At 37.7% G+C, this 27,193-nt stretch overlaps 2 protein-coding genes across 4 annotated transcripts; one reads left to right on the forward strand and one right to left on the reverse strand.

Moving 5' to 3' along the window:
- Positions 1–1,823: 1,823 nt before the first annotated feature.
- On the reverse strand, positions 1,824–14,115 carry LOC307156239 (uncharacterized protein). 2 transcript variants are annotated; one of them, XM_079867536.1, is made up of 3 exons: positions 13,290–13,725; positions 12,998–13,204; positions 1,824–2,750 (listed from the first exon to the last, which is right to left on the reverse strand). In XM_079867536.1, exons 1-3 carry the CDS (start codon positions 13,348–13,350, stop codon positions 2,746–2,748), a joined length of 273 nt encoding a protein of 90 aa, XP_079723662.1. In that variant the 5' UTR covers positions 13,351–13,725; the 3' UTR covers positions 1,824–2,745. The 2 variants fall into 2 exon arrangements, with proteins under 2 accessions (XP_079723662.1, XP_079723661.1); XM_079867535.1 differs by lacking the exon at positions 1,824–2,750 and adding an exon at positions 9,736–12,041 and having other exon boundaries at positions 13,290–14,115.
- Positions 14,116–14,486: 371 nt separating this feature from the next.
- On the forward strand, positions 14,487–25,897 carry puf60b (poly-U binding splicing factor b). Of its 2 annotated transcripts, XM_079866614.1 has the most exons (12): positions 14,487–14,567; positions 15,536–15,619; positions 15,822–15,917; positions 17,380–17,469; positions 18,445–18,495; positions 19,734–19,895; positions 20,273–20,365; positions 21,250–21,463; positions 21,862–22,052; positions 23,348–23,465; positions 23,990–24,255; positions 25,165–25,897. In XM_079866614.1, the coding sequence occupies exons 3-12, from the start codon at positions 15,837–15,839 to the stop codon at positions 25,462–25,464; spliced, it is 1,566 nt and encodes a 521-aa protein (XP_079722740.1). In that variant the 5' UTR covers positions 14,487–14,567; positions 15,536–15,619; positions 15,822–15,836; the 3' UTR covers positions 25,465–25,897. The 2 variants fall into 2 exon arrangements, with proteins under 2 accessions (XP_079722740.1, XP_079722741.1); XM_079866615.1 differs by lacking the exon at positions 18,445–18,495.
- Positions 25,898–27,193: the final 1,296 nt, after the last annotated feature.

Genomic DNA, 27,193 nt, shown 5'->3' on the forward strand with positions numbered 1-27,193 from the left:
AGGATACACCTGTGTATCCTCGCTTATGACTCCTCAGGAAGCCTCCTCACTCCTCGATCCTCGACTCCTCGCGGTGCATTTAGAGAATTGAGATGTCCTTCAAGATGGCTGAGCTCGATCGGTTTCCGGGTCATAGGATGGAGGACGGAGGAGCGAGGAGACGAGGAGGGATATTGAGAAGCACCCATAGTGTCAGCCGTCTTTCTTTGGAAGCTAAGCTAGCAGGCTCTTGTTCTGTGGAGAAAGCTGAGTAGTAGGAGAAAGCTGAGTAGTAGGAGAAAGCTGAGTAGTAGGAGAAAGCTGAGTACTAGGGGTTACCATCCTCTTTTTTCAGCTTTCTGCAGTCGCCATTCATTGTTTACATGCACACCTTTTGTTTCAATCTAACTGAATTCATTCCGATTGGTGAATCTGAATGTAAAGTTTACATGAACGCTAAACAAGTGATCGGTTGATGTGCTTTTTAACATTGCTAAGAAAATTCCCGCTCCTCCGTCGCTCATCAGTAATCACGCCACCGGCCTTGTGCCGTTCTCCCGCGGCCCTCAGCCTCGTCCTGCTCGCCACAGTAAACATAATGAATGGCGACTGTAGAATGCAAAAGCAGAATCCCAGACATTTTGGGTGATCTCGAAATCCCGAGCAGACTCGTCACAGAGACTCACTAGTAGCCTAGTCTTGTTGTTTAACTGCGCTCTCTTACCGGTAGGCGTGGCTTGGGAGTGGCCTCGTAGAGCAGCGAAGCAAGTGCATTCTGGGAGTTGTTGTCTTTCATCCACATAAGCCAAAAATACATTTTCTGGCTTTACTCAGTATAGAAGGCTCCAAATTCAAAAATAATTTCACATTTCTACTACATAAATGACCCATTTTAAATACACATTCATCTTTCCAGAGGTGAAGTAATTTTTAGGGCTGGTGTGAAAACCTCCCCTTGTCTTTTGCTTTTTTTTTACGACAAGTTTTAGAGAGACATTCTGAAAATAGCAAATGATAAACAAAATTTTGTGAAATACTTGAATTGCGCTGCACCGAAGGCATGTCTATCACATTTAGTGAGCTAATTGGGACTGTCCTGAGATTTAAATGCACCAGTTTATGCAACCAGCTTGAAATAGACAATTAACTCTTTCCCCGTTAGCGTTTTTGAAAAAAGTTGCTTGCCTCCACCAGCATTTTTGATAATTTTCACAAAATGATCATGGCCCCCAGAATATTTTGTTGTATGAATATCTGAATATGCAATATATATAAAAAAATTATATATAAAAAAACACATTTTATTCTAGCTTCATGCATTCCTTTTTTATCAACACTTGAATGGGTAAGTTTCATTAAAAAAACATTTTGAACAAAAAGCTGAGAAAAATGCGTTTTTGTCAAAGACTACATCTGGATCGGATTCAGAACTTTGATCAAAACATAAATGGAGTAGATCGAGTCTACCAACATCCCAAAGCTTGCAACAGTCTTATAACTCGTCCTGGGTCAACATTTCATTCGGTATAGGCAGTTTTGATTTATATGCTGTTTCTTTCAGCATATATATCTCTTATTCACCTGTGTTTTGATCTGGAGATTCAGTACTCTTTCAGAAAATGTGTAATAGCGCCCCCTGTGTATAACAGTGAAAAAATGGAAAGCCAGAAATTTTTGTCCATGGCGGGGAAGTGTTCTCTCACAAATTTCCGTCAATGTGGAAAGAGTTAAATAGACACCTTCACTCATTTTATCTCTTTACCTGTATCGGAGATGATTTCTCCATAAAGATCTTAGTTAAATATGCCTCACAGGCGGTTGCAAATGAAGTTGAAACTGGATCTAAATTAAGCAGTTTTTAAAATTTATTTTATGGATATGGAACAGAACAACCACATAAAAGCAAATATATCAGACAACTGAACCAAACTTAGGGCACAAAATTTTAGTTTTTTAGCTCTTAAGATGAATATGTTAGCCTTAATGTTATAAATAAGCTGGGGTGTTCCAAAACAATGACAGAATTCGCATTTAGGAGATATAAGCATTCAAAACTTACAGTCTCTTACTTCCGCTAAAATGGATCACGGATTTTTATGATGTTACTGCGGACTTCAGCTTCTCATCGCATCTTCTGTCCAATCAAATGCTCTCTAGAATCTGAAGCTCTGCCCCCATGCTGTAAATACCACCTGACCAAAGCGACCGTGGCTGTACCTGACTGTACGTTCGGTAGTAAACGCATGCTCAGTGTCAGCTGCTCGTGCTCATCAGTTCTATCAGTTAACTGACAGTTACTGGAATAACATATACTCCGGGATATTGTTTATTTCGAGTCGAAGTGACTGTCAGGCACGTCCGAAAGCGAGTAACTTTAGAAAACTGGATCAGCGCTTGGGCCAATGGGTGGAATGTGGCCAGGGCACTCTCATTAGAAAGGGACAACACAGGCAGAGGAGGTGTGGGAGGCAGGGTGGAATGCACTCACTCTCAAAGTCAATAAGTGCTCCTTCCTTGGCCGCTGTTGAGGGGATTGTGCTCCAAATCATCACCTCATACTCCACTTGTATATTCACAGGCCTGGGTGATGATGTGGTCTCATGCACCTGGTCAGACTTTGTTGGCTCGGCTTCCATGGTGTTCTCTGGTACTGGTTTCGGCTCAGGCTCTCCTGTCGCAACAGTGTGTGTGTGTGTGTGCCTCCAGGGACTGGTTCCCCTGCGAGAACAGGAGGATTCTGACTGCTGATCCATGTTGGGTGGTCCGTTATTCTGTCACAGAAAGTTGCAAATTAAACTAGATCTAAACGCAGAAGTTTTTAAAATTTATAATCAAAACTCAGGACACGGATCAGAACAACCACGTAAAAGCAACAATAACGGACAACTGAACTGAACCAAACACAGGGCTTAAATACACAGTGAACTAAACACAGCTTCACATCATAATCAGTCAATGAATAAAAAAAAGGTAACAGAAAAATGAACTAAACGTGAAAAATCACCCAAACACACAAAGAACACAGATAACACATAAATGACAGATAACAAAAATACTGCATATAGATGGCCAAGATGTTACAATAGCAATATACAAATTGGGTGCTAAATGACATCTTAACACATTTTAAACTTGTTTTTGGCAGTATTTTGCATCTAAAAATAAATAAACATTAAAATACTTAATATTCATTGAGTTGCATGAAATAAATCATCTAAATTGCTGCAAGAGGACAAATGAAACTTGCATGAAACAGCGTTTATGCTCATAACCATACTTGATCATTAGAAAGTGTAAATGAAAGTCGTCCCTTGATTAACTTCATCGGACCTTGTTGCTTTGTGAGCATCTTGAACAACTCTCTCTGTCAACAGCCTCATGTGAGGCGTCTAGCAGGGCTGCAGGGCTAATTAACCCGCAATGCTTTAATGAGAATTTTTTTTTTTTTAATTACTGTACTGTTTAGTTTCTCCTCTCCACATCTGGACTGTCTTTCATTCAGTTAAATACTCTACAGTTGGATTCAGGGACTATAGGCTAATTAGTGCAGTTGAGCTCAGGGATTAATCAATCAGTCTTATTTACATATTCATAGATGGTGTTAGCAAGTTAATTGAAAATGAGTAAGCATTTGTGTAGACACTCTTGGTATTTGTAGCATTTAATTGCAAAATCTTTTGTCTCAGAAACACGAAAAAAAAAAAAAATCATGTTCCCCTGTCAGTTTGTCAGCCAGCAAGTATATACGTGTATATATACATACACGAAAATGTGAGTGTATATGAAAAAATGTACACACACACGTATATAGGAAGTATAGTCCAAAGCACATCCTAACCCTGCCCATAACTGTATCCCTCCACCCAATAGATTCACAGAGGTAAAGCTGGTCTAGCTCAACCCATGATGTCCTGGACGTCTTTTTGTCTCCTTTTTTTTTTGCATAACTCATGTGTTGGACAGAATCTTTTAAGTTTTATCTCTTCTAAGCGCATCATCCTCCACTCCAACTTAGATTTAATTCAGTCAAGCAATTTAGTATCTTTCAGGTGTGATTGCTCCTCCTCTCCTTCATGGAGAAATGTGGATGATAGTTTTCAGCACCATATTACATAAGGAGATGTGTAAGCACAGCAGAACATTATTGGGTTTCTGAGAATACCATTCATGCGGTTCACATGATTATTTAGCATTAATCAGTTGTTTAAAAAAATATATATGTACAGCCTTATGTACTTTCTGACTGTGGATTGATGGAATCAGACACCTATAAATAAAACGTATCATGCTGATTAGCATAATTCAGTGAAGTGAAGCATTCCTAATCCAACCTAGGCTGCATTTAATTAATATGGTGCCGTTAATGCGGCTTTTCCAGACTAACATTGTTACTTAATGAGAGTTAAGATAGATTTTTTTATTATTATTATTATTCATTTCAGCTTACTTTAATCCAAAATACAACTGTATAATATTCTACTTGATGATAAAATACTGATGATAAGATAACATTGGTAACACATACAGTATGTAGGTTTTTTTCCACACCTTCTGGTTGAGTGACATGCCTTAACATTACAAATGTGACTGATGCAGTAAAATGACAGTGAAATGACACCATGCAGTGTGGTGAAGATTGCAACTACTGCTTGTCTGATGATTTTTATATCCTTGAATATTCGTCTTATACTTGCTGCTGTGGACTGCAAATATTCCAACTAGTACCTACACTATAGCAGGTTGTTTCATTTCACTGATTGATAACACATTCTGCCTAGTTTTGTTTAGTTATGTAATGAGGTTATTAAAACATTGTTTATTTGTTTTTGAATAAATAAAAAAAACTCTTGAGGCCTAATGGTTAGAGAGTTGGACTTGGACCCAAAGGTCACAGGTTCAATTGACCCTTCGCTAATCCCCGCCCTCCTTAGTTACTGTTGCTACGCATAACAAGCTTTCATGCCTGGCACGTCTATTACAGTATGTATGCACCGGTGTCAGACATTCCCATGGAGATAATTAGTCATTTTTGGCGAACAGGTGAAATATCTGAGAGAGCAAGACAAAAGGGACTGCAGTATGCATTCGAGGGATATATCCACAACATTATTTGCAACCGATTAGAGAATAATTTAATCAAAAATGAAGCTAAGGCCTATAGGTCCCAGCGCAAGCAGAAGCCGCCTCATACGCTGACCATTCAAATGGGAAACACACAAACTGACGAACAGCCATGTTCATGCACAGCAGGGTAATTGAAATTTGAAAATAATCTAATAATTATAAATCAAACAGCTTATCGATAAATCTTGTGGAATAAACACAAGACATTAGCCTGACCACTTTGCAATGATAACATTCTCCCGCTTATATTTTTAGCGCGCCAGGCTTCTGCTCACACGTCGTGGAGCAAACGTAGGTGTTTTTGTTAATGCGATGTTTCCCTCGCTTGAAAGCTTGCCAGACCTCCCGCGCCTTGCGGTTGCTAAGCCACAATTGGCCTGTGGCGGTTTTTGGCCATGGCTTAGCGAAGGGTCAATTCTCAGTACCGGCAGGAAACGACTGAGGTGCCCTTGAGCAAGGCACCTAACCCCCAATCACTGCCCACTGCTCCTTCTCTGTGTGTGCACACTACTCACTGCTCCTAATGCCTGTGCACTAACTTGGATGAGTTAAATGCAGAGGACAAATTCCGCGTATAGGTTACTATACTTCCGAAACAATCCAAGATGGCGCCGTGCATGTGGCAGCCTGTCGCAGTAGCTCTGAATGTTTTTAACCTCTTTTACCTTTTAAATTCTCTTTATCGATGTCTGAGGAATGTGTTGTCCTAATTTTGAGAGTATCAAGAAGCATGCAGGAAACGACTGAGGTGCCCTTGAGCAAGGCACCTAACCCCCAATCGACCCTCGGGCGCGTGTGTGTGTTCCCTAGTCACTGCTCCTAATGCATGTGCACTAACTTGGATGGGTAAAATGCAGAGGACAAATTCCGAGTATGAGGTACTATAGGCCTACTTCGCTGAATGGAAAATTATTTGTCATGTTTGGCCCATGGCTCATCAATGAAGACACTATATATATGATTTTTTCCCAATAAAGAACTGTGTTGTGTTTGAGCTAAAAGCTTACATTAGTTTGTTTTATGACCCAGTCCTAGATGACCCAATTAACATTTGTCTTTTTAGTTTATTGTAGCTGTCTAATTAAGCCACCTTTTTAACTAAGGCTACCCAGTATTCATTACGATGTCATTAAAAATCGAAATAACTGATCATTATCTTCCTTTGTAAAGCTCTTTAGTAGAACAATTAAAGCAATTGCAATTTAGTTATGCCCACAGAGTGTCTGGTACAGGCACATATATTGTTTCAGTTTAATATTCATGATATAATTATTGATATAATTAAGGGAACATATTTAATTAGAATAGTTCTCTTTTTACTTCTCTAAGAACTAAAATCCTGTGAGATTAAGAATCAATTACAAACACTTTTGGAAAGGGTTTTATCTGCAAGACTTCTGTATTCCTTGAGGATATAAGTATAATGGGATTTCTCCATTAAATTTACTTGTGCTATATTCTAAGCAGAACATATAAGACAGCATAGGGCCTACATTTTTATTTCTATGCTCTTTTATTTCTATAAACAAATAGAGTAGTATAATCAATTGTATAACATCTTGCTGGTGAGAGGATGTAATTGTTGATGAGGCTCTTTGTCTAAGTAAATAGCACCCAACTTAACTCTGTCATTGCCTGTAGCCATATTGACAACTATGAACCAAAAATATGAAAAGGTCAATTATATAAGGTATAGTAGATGATAGACATATTTGATTGATTGAAGAAGCACAGAGGAACCTTTTAAACCAGAGGAACGGGTGAGCAATTATTTTGTGTGAACATTGTTTTTTAAAGAGTTTCATTGCTGTTCTTGTGATTTGAAACAAGATTTGTGGTGCAAAAGGGACATAAAATATTGAAACAGCTTCAAAATAAATTATACAGAAAGCTTTCTAGAACATGATGGACATCCAGGACACAGTAATGAAATGCATTTTCAGTTGTTTATTCTACTTGGGAAAGGAAGGTCCTCTTTCACTAATGTGATATTTTTCCTATGCAGAGGATTCCTGATGTTACTGATGTTTCATAAACCACTGATTCATGTTAAATTGGCTAATGTGTTGAATTGCATTTAGATAAAATGACGAACATTAATGCATAAACTGTCAAGTGTACAAGCACAAACACTAATTGTCACTGTCAGACTCTCATTTACTTGCATGATAGGTAATGGACTCTCCAATTTAAATGCTTTAGCAGGGGTGAAATCAAAACTACTCTCAATTAAGTCTCAATTTGAAACATTGTTTGAGGCATTTAAAGAGTGTAAATGTATGTTTTCAACAATTACATGTACAGCATTAAAAAAAAAACAGGACATTAATTGCGAAGTGGGGAGATTTAGTGGCAATAAATCCACCACTATCAAACCTGGAAAAAAAAAAAAAACTTTTCAGGTATGAATACACATTTAATATGTGTTCTTGTTCTTATCTTCTGACTTTATGTAAAGATATTTACACACTAAACAGAACGCATTGTTTGCAATCCGTGACAGTCACAGTCAGCACAGTGTGAGTGAAGTGGCCTACTGTGACACACTGCCTATAGTAACGTTTTCTCTTAACTCGGCTGCTTTTTTTTCCCATTTTCTAAATCCTTTCTAGAGATTTATTGTCTCCTTTTTGACATCCATGCCATCTTTTCCCATTTTCAGTTCATGGTTATCGCCCCCATAGTGGATGTCTACAGTAAAAATGTGTGGATAATATATGCACAGGCCAGGCTGTCAGTCAGATTCTTAATGATGAAATTCCATTAAATATATGTTTTTAATGGATGCAGGTTCGTTTGATGTGTGAGCATTTTTTTTTTTTTCATTTAAAGTCTGGTGGTGCAAACCCATGAAAGGTTTTGAGTTTTCAGACAAAGACTCTGTGTGAATCAGTTTTTCTTTATCAACATCTATAAATAAAAACTTTATTTGATTGTCTAAAAATAATAATAAAAGTGTAGACTATCAAGTACTGTAGTCTACACTACAACATGTAAGAAACAACTATAAAAATGATCTCACTACAAGGAAAAAGGGTTGATATTGATATGCACTTATATGTAACACTGCTCTACAAAGTAGATTTGACCCTGATGAGGTATATGTAACAATCCTAAAACCTTTAAATGAGTGATGGCAAATGCATTCAAATTTACATACTGCCCTCTTTTGGTTGATCTTGAAATGTAAAACAGCTCATCTACATGTATAGTGGCATAGACAGGCTCATTATTTTCAGTGCTATTTTATCATACACTCTTAAAAATAAAGGTTTAATGTAGGAATAATCCCATGAAGAACATTTAAATCACAAAAGAGTCCATTAAAAAAAAGTCATTTAGATTATTAAACTAAGAAAAATGTAAGAACTGTTCACTGAAAGGTTCTTTGGGGAAGCCAAAATGGTTCTTCTGTGGTGTCACTGCTAAAAACCCCTTTTGAAACCTGTTATTTTACAGAGTACCTTGTGCAAAGCTGCTGCTGCTCAGTTTTATGTGGTTATTTATGGGAAGCACCCATTGAAATGTCATGAATGAAGAATACCTTCTGATGCCAATTGACCATCAATTGGCAAAGAAGTGTGTTCCGTTTTTATTTTCTTACATGGATTTATTGAACATGTCCATGTAATTTCAAAGGATCTGCTGTATTTCCTGCTAATTTTCTTAATAATATTTTTCTTGAAAAATATTTATGTACACACACTGCCGTTCAAAAGTTTTGGACCAGTAATATTTTTTATGTTTTAAAAAGAAGTCTCTTCTGCTCACCAAGGCTGCATTTATTTGATTAAAATACAACAACAACAAAAAACAGTAATATTGTTGAATATTATGTTAATTTAAAATAACTGTTTTCTATTTTAATATATTTAAAAATGTAACTTATTCCTGTGATCAAAGCTGAATTTTCAGCATCATTACTCATAAACATTTTTATATATAAAAAAAAAAATCAGGATTCTTTGATGAATAGAAAGTTTAAAAGAACAGCATTTATTTGATATATAATCTTTTGTAACATTATAAATGTCTTTACTGTAACTTTTGATCAATTTAATTTATCCTTGATAAATAAAAGTACTGATTTCTTTTATTTATTTCTCCAAAAAAATTAATACAAATTCCTACTGACTCCAAACTTTTGAACGGTAATGTTTATTGTTACAAAAGCTTTCTATTTCAGATAAATGCTGTTCTTTTGAACTTTCTGTTCAAAGAATCCTGAAATAAAAATGCAAAAACTTTTGACTGGTAGTGTATGAGACGAATACTGTTATTAGCGTTATAAATAATGCTTCTCTGTCATATTTTTGTTTTTCCCTTAAAATTTGAGGCCTAAGATTGTCATGTGGTATGTATTAGTATACCCAGCCTTCAATGAGATGAACTTCCTTGTATAGGCCTCTTTGGTAAGAAAGTGTTGTAAGAAGAAATAGGCTCTCAGCTTGTATACGTGAAGGAATTTCAAGGTTACAGGATGAGCTATTGTATTGGAAACAAGATGGGATGCAGAGAGCTGGAGTTTAAACATGGTGGTCATCTCTCTTCCCACGGCCGTGCATTCTAGACTAAAGGGACAGAGTATTTGACGGAACTGAGAAATGAAGAAATAATCTAACAATTGTCGTTCACTTTTATAAAGGAGAGAGAATTTATTTGTGTAAAGGTTTGTGATAATTGTTCTATAATACATGTAAAAAATAAAGGTCTTTACATTGTACTCAAAATAGTTTTTCAGTATGATTTAATTATACGATAAGAAAATGTATTATATATCAAATAAATAGAAATCATTCATGTATATTAAATGCAAATACTTCACTGCTATCACAATACAAACGAGTCCCACCTGTATGAAAACCCTGAAAATCCATAAGCAATTTCTCTTCAAAGAAAGGTCAGACAGACAAGTTATTTCTGAATAACCCTTGAATAATGAATAAGATATATTATATTCATATTCCAGAACATAACCCCCAAAACGTCCTTGAGTGGATAGTTTAAGACACAAGCAAGAATAAAATCATCCGTTATTTGAATTTACAACCAACAGAGTAATAGCCTACAGCAATCAGCATGTTAAAACTTCACCACTGTGACCGATGTGATTTCAACACTCAATAATATAAACTCAGCAAAAAAAAAAAAAAAAAAAGAACCACCATCTCAATTTTAACTGCTTTTCCCCCCAGCAAATTTCCTAATGTGTATATATTTGTATGAACATAAAAATGACACATACACATTACACGTGGTTTTGCACTGCAAGGACGATCAGCTATTCTTGCTGTTTCCTTGTAGCATTTTCTTAGGCGTCTGACATTACAGACACTGCAGTTTATTGCTCTGTCCATATCTGCAGTCCTCATGCCTCCCTGCAGCAGGACTATGGCACGTTCACACAGGTGATCAGGGACCCTGTGCATCTTTCTCCTGGTGTTTTTCAGAGTCAGTAGAAAGGTCTCTTCAGTGTCCTAAGATATTGTCACAGTGTCCTTATTGTCTACCGCCTGTAAACTGTTAGTGTCTTAAGGACTGTTCCACAGGTGCATGCGCAAGAATTGTTCATGGTTAATTAAAGAAGCATGAAAAACATTGTTGAAGCCCTTTTCAATAAATATCTGTAAAGCTTATTAGGATTTTACAAAATGATCATGAATGATGTTTCATTTTTATATTAATAGAAGGATTTCTTTATTTATGGTTCACTCTCTGGTGCGTTAGCAGGCTTCTCTTGTCTTTAAAGGTCTTCCCACACTCCGGGCAGAGGAACGGCCTTTCTCCCGTGTGAGTGCGCTCGTGCACTTTGACTTGTGACGTCTGTTTGAAGCCTGTGCCGCAGATGGAGCAGCTATAAGGCTTTTCTCCCGTATGTACTCTCTGATGTATCCTCAGCTCCGCAGCCCTGCGGAAGCTCTTTCCACACTCAGAGCAAGGATGAGGTCGTGCTTCACTGTGAGTGTTCACGTGCATTTTCAGCTCATATGAACGGCGGAAGCACTTTCCACATTCAGTGCAAGAATAGGGCTTCTCATCTGAGTGAGCGCGCTGGTGACTCCTCAGTAAATACATATGAGTAAAGGCCTTTCCACAATCAGTGCAATGATAATGCTTCTCTCCTTTGTGACATTGCTGGTGCTCTTTAAGTTGACAGAGCACACTGAAAGCTTCACTACAGATGCCGCAACTAAACTGTTTCTTTTCTGACTCAGGGGGCTGGTGCTCTTTTAGTCTCCTGCTGTCAGTGAATGTTTTTCTGCACACAGTGCATGAATAAGGCTTTTCTCCTGTGTGAATGCGCTTGTGTGCGATCAAATTGGCATGTCCCTTGAAGCGCTTCTCGCACACGGGGCACGCGTAAGGCCTTTCTCCTGAATGAACGCGCCTGTGAACTTTAAGTCCGCCCAGCTGGCAGAACGTCTTCCCGCACTCTTTGCACTCGTAAGGTTTTTCACCAGTGTGAGTTCTTAAGTGAACTCGTAATGCACCGGATGTAGTAAAGGCCTTCCAGCATTGTGAGCACAGGTACGGCTTCTCTCCCGTATGAATCCTTTGGTGAATTCGTAGATCTATAAGTTGCTGGAAACCCTTGTTACAATCAGGGCAGTGATACCGTTTTTCACCTTTATGAAGTCTGCGGTGATTAGAAAAGGACCCCGACTGAGCAAAGCTCTTGCCACATTCAGAACAGTGATAGGGTTTTTCTCCTGAATGAACACGCAGATGCACTTTTAGTTCAGAAGATGTGATGAACCTCTTGCCACATTCAGTGCAACCATGAGGCCTCTCTCCTGAATGAACTAGTTTATGTCTTTTAAAGTGAACTGATGTTTTGAAGTTTCGTCCGCATTTAAAGCAATGGTGAATTGATCTGTTAGAGCGGACTCCTGTTTTTGTGCTCTTTCTTGAGCAACTCCTTTTTCTTTTACCAGTTTCTAATAAGAAAAAAGACAATGGGCATGTAGCATGCAGTGAGTTTAACATGAACAATAGAACATCTTACTATTCATTTCAAACAGAATTGCATTTGTTGACAACAAATCACTTCAAATAAGGCAGCCCGTTGTCTTTTGAAATGAACCAGTATTCAAAAGTATGGGGTCAATAATGTTTTTTTTTTTAAATGATTATTATTATTATTACTTTTATTTAGCAAGGACACAATAAATTGACCAAAAGTGATAGTAAAGTAAAAAAATAATCTAATGCTTTTGAACCCTCTAACAATAAATCAGTGATGAAACTGTTGAATGGTACTGTAGGCTATATTGATAACACTTCAAGTTAGTGGTTCTCAAATGGTTTTGCTTCAGGATCAAGATGTTTATCCCACAAAAGTAAACAAAAATATATATTTTTTTCTTTCTTTTTTAGAATGTATTAATATTAACAATAAAATAAATTGAATTAAATTAAAAATACAATTACAAAAATTATTACCATGGCAGGACTAAAGCTGAAACAGGATTTTTTCCCACAACAATTTTTTGTTAAACATCAGCAGAAGAGTGATTTACCAGCTAAATTTTACTTTAGTATTAGCCGTAATGTGAAATATGAGTTTCCACCAAAATAACATACAGTTTGGTTGGACACACAAACTTTGATTTCAACAAGAAAAAATATTGTCACAGACATATCAGACAATTGCTCATTCTTAAATGGATTTCAGGCAGTCATGGCATAACTTATGCTTACAAGTGAAGTAATATCCTGTTAATTATTACTATAATCTCTTAAAGAGAACAGTCCACATCCCTCTAGTCTAAAGCAAATTCACTGCACAGATTTATTGTGGCAAGTTGTGGAAGAGCCCAACCTAAATGGGATTTTATTCATGGTGGTGGCTTCTGTAAAATGTGAACACAGATTTGTTGGTTGGCCGTTTTACCTTGCTTTGGGACTCCAGCCTCTTCCCTATCCGTGAGCATGGTTCTTGAATCCTGAGGGAGTGAATCCGGGTTGGCTGGACACATGCCAGAGGCTTCCTCATCCTTAACATCAGCATCTTTTTTTAACTCCACACAAATGCCAAACACACTGGGTTGACCACAAGGAGGTGGGCTTGGATCTGGCTTCTCTTCACTCACCTTAATCACTAGATGTAATTAGATACAAAAACATATTACATATACATAACAATGATGACGTGATTTCTTAACTATCGGGACAGGCTTACTCACAGTGCTCTTGGTGTCCAGATGGGTTCGTTAGTATCTCTATTGCCGCCAGAAGAACATCCATGCCTTGTATTACTTTCGGTCCGTCAAATAGTAAAATGCATTAATCTTTTCTGAAGCAGGTGCATATGCTCCAATGGACCGCATAGATTCTTAAAAAGTCCCTAACAGTAAGTTAACATTTTAATCACCGTTTCAGTAACGTTATTGACACAAGCTCCGGAATTACAGGTGAAACTTTTGCTGCCCAGAGAGTGCAGTAGCCAACCTAACGTTACAGCAATGACAGTGATGATCACTTCAGCCTGCTTCAGTCGCCGCACATCGACTTAAGTTCAACTCATTTAACTCATTTATGGCGTTAAACACAAGATCGAGCAGACACGAAGTACACACAGATCGAGGATCGTCTTGAAGGTGTAAATGTTTTTTTTAATGTACTTCCTACTTCCGCATTAAGGGTAATGTCTCTGCGGATTCTCGTAAACCTGCTGGTTTACAGTTGTAGTCAGTGGTGCGTTTCTCCCACCGTTAGCCGACTATAATTGTCTCAAGTTCCGTTGATCTTTGTAGGTAACAACTTGCGAACATAGTTGCTTTTGGAAAACGCACACCAGTTAGGATCAGACAGAGCATTTCTGCCAGGTTTTCTACTAAAAGTTATAGGACTTTTTACGATATTATTCAAGTTAAATAAATATTAGTATTAAAAAAAAAGAAAAAAGTGTGATGCCTATCAGTATCAATCAGATGGTACGCTACAGCTGTGTTTCCTAAATGGATCAACGACACTTACAGTGCAATGCCTCTAAATTCGTTCCCGTTTTGTGCCCAGGGGGCGGCAGTATGCTTAAATGAGAAAACATTGCTGTTGCACCAGAGAAGAAGACGTTTGTTTGAAATCCTCCACGATTTTTACAAAACTAGAAAGGCAGCTGCTGGTTTGAGTTTTTAATAGCCTGCAGGAGGCGTGTCTTGGCTCAAATACACTAGGCTTGGCTTGTACGAACGTCACATTTTGCACATAAATAAGCAAAAAACAAACAAACATAAAACTGTTTTTCACAGGTGACCAGCTTAAAAATACATTCATAAAATGTGAGAATATTCGCCATGAGCCACCGTCAGTCCATTTGCTACTGCCGTTCTCGATCACGTGATCAGCAGCAGCCGTGGCGCTACCGGAAGCCGCGCGGACCGCTCTAGGCTCTGCCGTGTTTCTGTGGGGCTGCAAGCGTCTTCAATGTGGATCACTACATGGCGGTAACGCGGAACACTGCGGTAATGATGATTACCTAACGTGTTTACCTAAATATAAAAATAGTTTTAACATCTCCGTGGTTATAGTTAGCACAGGTGAAATTAGTCGCAATAAGCCTCTTACTGTTTCAATATATCTCAAGTCGTGTGTCCACGAGGCCTGCATGAAGGCTCGTTAGCCTCTGTTCATTGCTAACTAGGCTAGCAGCAAATTGCTATGGCGCTTATTTCAGAATTCTCTAGTATTTACCATATATTACAAAGCGGCTACCGTTTGTTTAAGACGCATATATATGAATCCTGCACCGCTTGACTAAATCACTGTATCTAAAAGCTGTAAGTCAGCTAGGATGTTTGCTGCTGTAATTTACCAGCACAAGCGCGCCACTGCCGTGTCTTCAACCTCTCTTTGTTGATATATAGCCAGTCTGAAGGTGCTAAAACTCTCAGTTCACTTTAGTGATGATTGTGTGTTTACGTTAAGCCAGAAAGACCACCAAAACCAAACGCAAATTAAGGTTTCTATGAGTGGTCCAGTTTTGTAATGTTTCTTATACGATTTTTATGGGAACATTGTTTTCAGTACGAATAATACTGGCTCGTGAATCAGTTTTAGGTTAGATTCTTACCAGTTTGCATCTTGCAGAAGAAATTATCTAGTAGTAAGTTGGATTGAGCATGAAGAAAGTGCATTGTGCTAGCATGTTTCTGTCAGGAAAGACAATATACGGTATTATAATGACTACTAGCAGTTTCTTAAAGGGATAGTTCCCCCACAATAAAATTTGTTTAATGTTGCTGCTAACTGTTTGACAGACTTTCTCCTGTGGAACACAAAAGGAGATGAATTGAAAAAGTAATTGGTGATTGAGGCCTTAACCTTTTGTTTTCCATGGAAGAAAGTAAGACCGCTATCCCTTTAATAGCTTCATCTCATTGCACTTGAACAGTGATTTAAATTATGCTATATGCGTTTCCATGAACCACAGATCATTGTTAAATTGTGAGTGCTTTGCCAGCAACTCTACACGGGCTTCCCGATCCTGGTTGGCACAGTAAGGTTCGCCTCATAGGTAAGCTGCAGAATTGCTTCTTTGTCTAATTGTATAACTTTAATACCTTTGGTTTCTTTCTTTATTTGTCTGTTTTGAGATTGAAGAAGTCATAAGTTAACATATGCAGATGCTAAGTAGACTCACTATCTAGTCTCAATACAACTTGAATATGTGCCTTTTTATTCTTATTCTTATTTTATTCTTATATGTCCATTCTCAGTGAGGCAAAGGTCTGATGATGGAGAATGGACAAGGCACAGGTGCAAAGCTTGGATTACCGCCTCTTACTCCGGAGCAGCAGGAGGCGCTACAGAAGGTAATAATAGTTCTCTATTGTTTTATTTTTTTTTTTACTTTTTATCTTTGTTGGAGACGAGGGGGGAGGGGGTCAGTACAGGTCATGGGCCAAACTCCAACCTGCATCACCTGCTCCAATGTGTCAAGCGCTTGCGTACTACTGCTGTGCCACAGCTCCATCTAATAATAGATTCATAATTAAGAGTCAAGGCCACAGGATGCTTCTGCATAAGTTGGATTGGAGCTTTTTTCATTTTAAAGGTTGGTACAAATTTTTTGTAGGATTCCTTTTTACCAAACTTGACCACTGTTAATCAGCAACTAATTCTGTTCGACCTTTGCGTTGAAAGAATTCTCTGCAAACAAGCATGTGCAGTGCACCATTATGGTGAATTGTCAGTGGCTACGTTTACATGCAACCAAATAATCCGTTAGTAATTGGATTGAAGGCTCAATCCGACAGAAAAGCCTTCATGTAAACACCTTATCGATCCGATTGAGATCGATTATTAATTAAATTTCGATCGGATTGAAAGGGGTGGTTTATTCCTTTTCTAATCTGATCGAGAGGACATGTAAACACTTGATCGGATTGAAAACCGAAACTGAAAGGACTTGTAACGTGCTGAATGAGCTGTTCTTCCTGTTGAATAAAGTGTCATATAAAGGAGTGTCCCGTCATTCTAAAATTCTCCTTTCCCTCAGCGACTGTGAAGTGGAGCAGGACAACGTCCCACCAGTCCTTGTTTCGGATTCTCATCCACAGACAACTGTTTTTGGACATGGGAAGGGCATTTTTACTGTGTGATAAATATAAGCAGGACAGCAAAATGGTTAATATGCTCATTGTCTCCAAGTTATGACAAGATAAGGATAAATATTAAGTCTGCTGTTTAAAACAAATAAAGAACCAATAGGAGAATGGTTATTATGGGCAAACAGCAGGAAACTCTGTATATTCGTGCAGTGTGCGCAAGTCAAAAAATCTATCCCGATTTGAAGCTCGTGACATATGAACGCGCACATCAACCCGATCACGTTTAGCGTTCATGTAAACACTACATTCAGATTCATCAATCGGAATGAATTCAGTCTGATTGATACAAAAGTTGTGCATATAAACGTAGCCATTGTAGTAATGAGTACACAAATATGTAGCACATATGGGGAAAATTGTGCATTTGGAATGATATAGTAAATAGCCACTCTTAAAGGGATAGTTCACCCAAAACTTAAAATTAGCCCATGATTTACTCACCCTGATTTACCCTAGCCCATGTGAGCCATTAACTCACATTATAAAGCTTGGAAGAGCCAGGACATTTTTTAATATAACTCTGATTGTATTTGTCTGAAAGAAGAATGTCATGTACACCTAGGATGACTTGATGCTGAGTAAATCATGGGGTAATTTTCATTTTTGGGTGAACTAACCCTTTAAAACTCACCAGCCTCCTTGCTTAATTTGTGTTCTCTTTTAGGCTAAGAAGTATGCAATGGAACAGAGCATCAAGAGTGTTTTAGTGAAACAGACCATCGCCCACCAGCAGCAGCAGCTCACTAACTTACAGGTGAGCTCATACGATGATCTGAATATGTAGAATGCTTTAAATGTATTAAATGTTGCTTTCTTGTCTGAGAAAATTTACAGAATTGATGCATCTGATTTTGTCAAACCAGTAGTGTAACTAAAACCACATGGTGTACCCACTGGCATGTCATGTAAAGGGTTCATTGTCTTTTCAGCATTATAAATCCTACAGAAGTCTGCAAAAAGGAATTAATATTTCATACTTGCATCTTGTAAAATATTGAGTGCTATTTTATTTATACATTAGGATTCATGAATAATCATGACATTTTAAATGATCACTCTTTTTAAACGACATGATATCTGTAAGAACAACTCCTGTAAGCTGTGTGAAATTGATAATGGCAAGTTTTTGACCTTCAGGAAGTCCCTTCAGTTTTTCCCACACATCACAAGTTTTGTGAATGCTTTTTTCTTTCTTTTTTTTTTTTGTCTGATTAGCCTCAGGATTAGACTGAAACACTCCACTGGAACTCATCATGCATAATTTGTTTGAGGTCTGGTATTTCTGGGACTCATACTTGTTACTACCACACCTAGATTAAGTGTTTCTGTTTAAATGTATCTATGAATCAAGAAATTGGACATGCACTGCACTTCCAAAGCAGACGTCATGATGACTGAAAAGTCAACAACAGATTGAGTTATCCAAAGGATACTTATACTCAGCTATACTTAGCCTATGCTCCGTTTATTTCTTGGAAAATCTGAGCAGCCAACTTGTTGCCTTTGTTGAAAGCAATGCCTGTTAGTGTCTCTGTTGCTTTAACTGTGAAATGTTTCAGGTTTCAGTCAAATTTAAGTGGTGATTTAAAGAGGTGGGCAGGGTTTAAAGTTGAGTTCGGAGGCATTGACCACCAGTCAGAGAGACTGTCTGGAATACTATGTCTGTCTTCAAAGGATAAAAGAGATATCTAACCTTTTTCAGCACTTTTCCATCTTTACTGTGTTTCAGATGGCAGCAGTGACAATGGGCTTTGGAGATCCTCTCTCATCTTTACAATCGGTCAATAGATTAATTAACTATTATTTACTTTCTGTACGCATTTTGGAATAATGACCGTTACCCTTCTTTAACCGGCATTGGCCTGATACACTAGACATTGCAGCAGCATATTTAAAAAGCAGACTTGGCTTTGTGGTGAATGAAATGTTTGTTTTTGGTCACCCATTTCATTAAGCTGGATGCAAGATGACACATGAACTACCTCCATAAACTGACTGTACTGTTTCAGTGTTAATGAATGCCATGGGAGCTGTTTTAAATAACAGAAACAGGATGATATAGGTCATTATAGAGTGTTTTAATATGACAATTACACAGGACACTTCTAATTTACTGACAATCCTTCCCATATTTGCCATCCTGAATCACTGCATGGCCACCTGTGTGTGTGCACCCTCATTTAACTGGTCATTGATTGAAGTTTATTTCTCAACCCGAAGCTCCATTTTTGTCACAAGAAATCTTATGGGGATTGTGTGTTGTGAATGGTGTGGATGATCCATTTCTCCTTTGTGAATATGCTGTGGCATATAATTATCATCTTTGTCTGCTGAAAAAGAGGGATAGCGGTCACTACGACAATCCAAATTGAATCTGCCTAAACTTTGAGCCTTGTGTGTAATCGTATACTTTCGTCATGTGACTGACATACAATTTAAAACTTGAATGATAAATGATTAAAGAATGATAAATGTGTTTGGTGTAAAAAAAAAGAAAAGAAAAAAAAGTGTAAAATAGATAGATTTATGCTGATTCTCCCTCAACAGTGATCTGATATGTAAGTCCAAAAGCTCACCTCATGAAAAGAGAACTGATTTCACATCAGCTCATTATGCAGGGTATTTAGTTGTGCTAAGGGGTTACTTTGAAATGTTAACTATTTAGGCTATCAGTATTCTTGGATAGAATTCAGGTTAGTTTTAACGCTACATGTTTTAGTCTGCAAGCACACACGCTAATTTAGGAACGTGCAAGCAGCACTCTCGAAATGGTAAGAAGGGGCTGTGCCACATGTTCCTAATTCACGATGCTGTGCTTGTCGTTAATGGTAAGTGATGTAAGTAATGAGTAAGCATAGAGGACCAAAGGAAGTGGAAACTAGCACTAAAACAGAAGCTAAAAAAACTTTAATCCCTTGCTATATTTGATCTCATTGTTTTTGGTGCTTTGTTTTCCCCCTGTTTTTTATTCAGTAGCCAATATTCTCTCCTGTTGTCTCTTCCTTTCATGACCACCAGGTGGCAGCACAGAGGCAGAGAGCTCTGGCCATCATGTGTCGTGTGTATGTGGGCTCCATTTATTACGAGCTGGGGGAGGATACCATCCGGCAGGCCTTCGCCCCCTTTGGTCCCATTAAGAGCATTGATATGTCCTGGGACTCTGTCACCATGAAACACAAGGTATGCTTTTAGAGTCTAGAACATTTCTGAGTTGTATTTTTTTCCAAAATAATTCAAAAATATTCAAAAATAATTATTTGAATATACTTTAAAATATAATTTATGTCTGTGATGCAAAGCTATTTTTTTTAGCCATTACTCTTCAATTACATGATCCTTCAGAAATCATTGTAATATGCTGATATGTTACTCTAGAAACATTACTTATTACTATCAATGTATTCAACAAATAATATTTTTGTGGAAACCGTGATACATTTTTGCAGGATTCTTTGATAAATAGTAATAAAAATTATTTTTTTTAAATATAAATCTTTTGTAACATTATAAATGTCTTTACTGTTATTTTCTGATCAATTTAATGCATCCTGTCACAGGGCTTTGCCTTTGTTGAGTATGAAGTTCCTGAAGCAGCTCAGCTGGCCTTGGAGCAGATGAACTCAGTCATGCTGGGTGGGAGGAACATTAAGGTGGGTTCCAAACAGGACAGTCAATCTAAAACTCCTGTTTAAACAGCTCACTGACTGAGCTATTTTTTTCTGATTTGTTGCTTTTGTGTTTGCAAGATGCAGAGAAGCTGTCAGTAGACTTACTTTAGCCCTGCCAGTACCTGTTGTGTGTGTGTGTGCTTGTGCACTACTTAGGTGCTCTCCTCTTCATGTGTGTTTCTGTCCTCTAACCTGAATGTGAGCGTATGCGATGTCATGCTTCCATACTGTCATACTGTTTGTTTTCGGAGCTCATTTTCTCTAGGAGCTGCAGAAAGAATTGTTCGTTTGAGGCAGGCTCTTCTCTGTCTGGGATGTGCTGATGATGGGCTGCGCCTGGCTGGTGTTTGCTTGGCCGCCCCAACTGCAGTACAGATGCCACCAAATAAAAAAACAAACTGTTTTTTAACAATCACAGACACATATTAGTCATCAAACATTAATCAGCCATTTATTGTCCTTTAACACATCTATGATCTCATAGTGACTAGACAAGAATTAGCTATTGTTAAAGTGCTATCCTATTTCTTTGCCTTTGTAAAAAAAACAAAAAAAAAAGGTATATTTTGATTTTATTTTAAGCTTGCAAAACAACAGATATAAACGTTATCACAGAATGTATTTTCCACATACTCTTGTATGTAAATTTCTAGCATAGTGAAAATGTCTTCTGATAACTTTATTAGTTTGAGGGCTGAGCTACATTAAAGTTTATCTTATACTGTACTTAAGTTCTTTTTTAGATTGGTAGTGCAGTTTTTCCCATTCTTCCCTTTCCCAACCACGTCCATTAACATACACACGCACACACTCATTCCTTTATACACTTTCACTTAGTGGCCCATGTGCTGGTATGTGTACTGTAGGTGGGGCGGCCAAGTAACATTGGACAGGCGCAGCCTATCATTGACCAACTGGCAGAGGAGGCACGTGCCTTCAACCGAATCTATGTTGCCTCTATCCACCCTGATCTATCTGACGAGGACATCAAGAGCGTCTTTGAGGCCTTCGGAAAGATTAAAAGTTGCATGCTGGTGCGGGAACCCACCACGGGAAAGCACAAGGGCTACGGATTTATTGGTGAGCTGCTCTAGTAAGCATTGTAAACACTGTGTGGAGATTGAGTCATTGCTGTATGTTGTACTACTGTACAACGGTGAATTAAATTCCACAGTGTTCCAGCATCATGCTTATGAAATGTCTTTCCAGATCCAGATATTTCCAGTGAAGTTCACTGAGTTGTGCCATGCTCTTTACCTAGAGATGGCAAGTTAAAATGTGAATGGTTACAAAACACTTTTGTATGTACAGATTTAGAGACTTTAGAAAGATGCTAGCAGCGTTTTCCTTTCAATTACAAGTACATCAACTAAAGGAAAATAGTGCAAGAAAGAACAAAATGTGTTGACAGATTCAAGAAATGTATGAAAACAAAAGCCTAAATTGAGGAACTGGTCTGTCCATTTCATCATGGGTAGAATACGATAAGCCTCAGTCATCGCTGGATGCCGTCTCATCTATGAACCTGTTTGACCTTGGAGGTCAGTACCTAAGAGTGGGGAAGGCTGTTACCCCTCCCATGCCTCTCTTGACACCTATGACCCCTGGAGGTCTGCCCCCTGCTGCAGCTGTGGCGGCTGCTGCTGCCACCGCCAAGATCACTGCCCAGGTGAGAATTAAACCTTAGATTAGGCTGAATACTGCTTTGCTGTTATAAGGGTAACGCATATTTTGGAAATTTGGTAGATTTCAGAATGATATGCTAATGCATTTACAGCTGCACATGGTTAAACATTTTGAACAATCTCTTGTGTATGTTGTGTTACTAAGGGTGTCACGATTTCGATTTTAAATCGAAATCGATCGAAATGAATGCTCAATCTCGATTATCGAATCAAAAAATGGAATCGTCGATGCTGTCACGCCCCCATGTCACGTCAGCTCGGCTTGCCAAGCGAAAGAAAGAAAAACACACGTGTTGAAGTGCTGCCAACTCTCACGCATTCACCGTGAGACACACGCAATTGACACTTTTCACTCGCTCTCACGCAGAGAAAAATCGCGAAGCAAAGAGGACACGGAGACCGACAGACTAGAGCAGGTTACTTTATGATATAAAAAAAATCTCAGCTCTCAGATTCTGTCAATTTTATTACGAAATTCAAACAATAAATACCGTTTTGGCGCATGTAAATGTTACGTGACAGATCCCTAGCGCACGTGAAGATGCGATGATCGATCTCTAGCTAATAGTAAAGAAAAACACGAACAATGTTGAAAGATACAGTACAACTTACCGAAATGTATATTCCTCATACATAATATCGATCAATCAGTGTTTTTCATCAGCGTGAAGAGGTCAATAAAACAGCTGGAGAACAATTATGTCACATTTACCTCAGGAAAGCCATTTAATGACCATAATATATAGGCTATAGCACGTAGTTGGCAAGAAAAAAATAGCTATAGAGTATTTTGCTAAATATGTGTTCTATATTACATATTATATTTTTTACTAAGATCATTAAATAAAGTTGTTATTATAATAAAAAAACGCATTATATTTAATTATTTTTCACCTTAAATAATAGCCTACTACCAGCGGATAGGGCTCTCTTAGACAAATTAAGCCTATCTTGTGTAGCCTACCTAATATTTATCCAAATGAGTCAATATTAAATCAAATCACAATAATTGAATTGAACTGAAATAATAAAAAAGTGTAGCTTAATTGTACCATGTAAACATTGTAACATGCAATTGCGATGCAATTTTTTTTACAATCAAACAAATCGAGAATCGAATCGAACCGTGACTTTAGAATCGAGAATGTAATCGAATCGAGGATTTGGAGAATCGTGACACCCTTATGTGTTACTGTGTCTATTTGCTCACCAAGCTAGATCAGACTGAAACCAGGATTTGAAATCAGGGATTTCATATTTGTTATTAATGCATTTACAGGAGGCTGTTGCTGGAGCAACAGTGCTGGGTTCTCTTGCTTCACCAGCACACATTCTCAGTCAGCAAATGGGACTTCCACAGGCTGTACTGGCTGCCCAGGCCCCAGGCATCATCACAGGTCTGAAAAAGTCAATGAACAGTGATACTTGATTTTTTTTTTTTTTTTTTGGCCTAATGCAGTTTGAATTGAATTCTTAACCCCCCTGATGGCCTGTTCACACCTAGATGAATGTTTGGTGCAATAAACATTTTAATATCTTCAGACCAACATTCGCATATCGCCAATGCAACATTTTGAGATGTCTGAGTGTTCTCTTTATATGAGAATATTAAAAAAAATGTTGGTCGACCAATAATATTCCTGATTTTAGTCTCATGCCCAGACCTGCTTTTGCTGTTACATAAAACTACTACTTGGTGGCGCTGTGTTGGTGTGAGCAGGCATTGAATTGATACATATTCAAGGGGTACCATTACAGCATCTTACTAACAGCTTTCAACTTTCAGAATCATGAAAATATAGCTGGATGAAATTGTCACAAAAATGAAAGCTTATAAAGCATTTAAATCTGTACTAAAATTGTTCTCTAAAGAGAGAATTGAATCTTAACTGAATAATTCTCTTGTTAATCCATTCGATAGGTGTGACACCTGCTCGCCCCACTCTCCCTGTAGTCCCCCAGGTTGGTTTGGTCAACCCAGTACTAGCATCCCCACCAGTCACAACATCTGCTTCTGTGGGAACACCAACATCTACAGCTCAAACACATACAGAAGTCAAGAGAGAGGAAGACAACAGGCGGCCTGAAGAAGATCTGAGTGTGCCAGTTGGAAATGGACAGGACAGTGAACTGGAGCAGCTAAGTGTCAATGCAAGTGGAGGAAAACAAACGGTCATACAGTCAAAGGTTAGACAGCATCACCTTGGTTGCACGTTAAAGAGATGTCATTAATTACTCGCCCTCATGTCGTTCCAAACCCGTAAGACTTTCGTTCATCTTCAGAACACAAATTACGAATTAAGATCGTAAAACTAATTCATATGAATTGAGCGGTTTTGTCTGAAGAGACTAACGCTTTATATGATGAACAGATTGAATTTAGGCTTTTATTCACAAATAAACATTGATAGACGAACATAAACAGAAGCTCAACCGAACCTGCTTGATGCGAGAACAAACCTCATTGGTTCTTGTGGAAGCTCAAACGTGCTTCGTAACACGACAATGAACATCATTGGTTCTCGCACGTCAAGCGAACATGCTTGAGTTTCTGTTTACCACAACTGATGTGCAAGTTAAGGAATGTTTATATGTGAATAAAAGCCTAAATTAAATCTGTTCATCATATAAAGCGATCGAGTCTCTTCAGAAAATTTTGACTGAACTGCTCAATTCATATGGATTAGTTTTACGATCTCTTTATGAACTTTTTGAAGCATCAAAGTGGTACTTGTGTACTGTAGCTGTCTATGGAGGGACAGAAAGCTCTCAGATTCCATCAAAAAGATCATCATTTGTGTTCAGAAGATGAACTAAAGTCTTATGGATTTGGAAAGACATGAGGGTGAGTAATTAATGACAAAATATTTTTGGGTAAACCAACCCTTAAAAGATTATAGACACACAATTGTAAAAGCAAGTTAAGAGCAGTAATTACTAAAGTAATTATACTTAAGTTTGCATCATGCTAATTTTTGAGCACTACTTGGGAGGCATTGAATGAATAAATCGAAAGTTTATACAAGAAGCCAAGTTTAAAATGTTAATCATATAAGTTTAATCCTTTTTTTTCTATCTCTCTTTGCCCACATTCAGTCAACAGTTATGGTGCTACGCAACATGGTGGGCCCAGAGGACATTGACGATGACCTGGAAGGCGAAGTGATGGAGGAATGTGGGAAGTACGGTGCTGTTAATCGGGTTATCATATACCAGGAACGACAGGGTGAAGAGGACGATGCTGAGATAATAGTGAAGATCTTCGTGGAGTTCTCTGATGCTGATGAAATGAACAAGGCCATCCAAGCTCTCAACAACCGCTGGTTTGCAGGTCGCAAGGTTGTTGCCGAGTTGTACGATCAAGAGCGTTTTAATAACAGTGACCTCACTGCATAAGACTGTCCCGAAATGGCCACTGGCCCTGTTTCTTGGCACTCAAACTTACCCAGCTTTCCTCACTGCTGCTTGAGATCCGGGCCTCTTTGAAACTTGTAATTATTTTTTTATTGATGTTGATAGTAATAATATTATTGGAAAAATCTCAATGGTGGGATTTAGCTTAGGACAAAAAAACATGCTCCTCATACATTTACTTTGTGTCACCTACTGTGAAAGACTTGCATTTTTTTTAACAGTCATTATTTGCAGGGTTTTGTTTTCTAAATTTGAAGAAAAGATAAAAGTTTCCCCCATTACCACCCCCTTTTTCTTTTCTTTTTTTTACACAAATGGCAACTTTTTCTCCACTGACATTGTGTTCAGATTCTAAACATTGTGTTGGTGACATTGGTTCTGGCTTTACCAAAACAATAAATTTGTCTAATATGCAGTGTTGTCCCGTCGTTTATATGGATTGTTGGATCATATAATGCTTGGAGGATTTTTTTGGTGGTATAAATATAATTTATTCTGAAGCAATATTCTCATCAGTGTTGATATAATAAAATATAAAATGCTAAACAAAAGTTTAATGGCACCTATTATGCCCATTTTCACAATGTAAAATAAGTCTGATGTCCCCAGTGTGTATGTGAAGTATGTGAATGCAAGTATGTGTGTATTTGCTAACATTAATGCACTGTGAATTAACATGAACAAACAATGAACAGCTGGATTTTTATGAACTAAGATTAATAAATATAGTATAACGTATTGCTAATTGTTAGTTCGTGTTAGGTAACACATAACTAATGTTAAGTTAACCTTATTGTTAAATGTTACAATTAACTTTTATTTATATATATATATATATACACTGTATATACAGTAGGCCTACTGTGCAAAAGTCTTAGGCACGTTATTTTTTTTCACCCCAGAAAAATGGTTTTAAGACAGTTATTTAGGTCTATTTCTTTTGCTGTAGTGTGTCAGTAGGAAATATCATCTTACATTTCTAAACATTCCTTTTGCGATTAATTGTAATAATCCAGTGAGATTTTTGGATGCACAAGGAGTCTGACAACAGAACCTATGAGTGTGTAAGTATTAGAGGTGGGCATAGATTAATTTTTTTAATCTAGATTAATCTAGATTAATTTTGAAATTAATCTAGATTAATCTAGATTAAAATGGCTCATTTGAATTCTGCCGAAGGCATTCAGAATATGTGTGCTACCCAAATAATGACTATAAAAGTAAGTCTTTGAGAACGGGTTTCTCAAGCCAGGTGGCGCATTAGACCAGGGGCTCATCTCCTGTTTCCAAAATGCATCACAAACTGCTTGAGAAAGCTGTTCTACTCATAGACTGTAAAAGGTTACTACTGTACTGTTACCGTCCGTAGGCAACATTAGGTAGGCCTATGTTATTATCAACTACTATAGGCTATCAATTAGGGATGGGCGATATGGCCTAAAATCCATATTGTGATATACATTGCAGCCTCTTGCGATAACGATATTATAATAAAACCATTTCAGAACAGGTTACACAGACCCTGCTAAACAACTGCTAAATGTTTTTGTTTTTTTGAAAGGGTGTATGTAGTTTTGAGAACATATATTGTGCAAAACTGTAAGTATACAACATAATTTTGCAGATAAATAAAATTTAAGTACACTAGCTGCAGAGACTTAAGTAGGTCTAATGTTTATTATGGCTTGGAGCTTATGAAACCCCAAATTTA

The sequence above is a fragment of the Squalius cephalus genome (assembly GCF_949319135.1).
Source record: "Squalius cephalus genome assembly, chromosome: 3".
Taxonomy (NCBI): Eukaryota; Metazoa; Chordata; class Actinopteri; order Cypriniformes; family Leuciscidae; genus Squalius; species Squalius cephalus.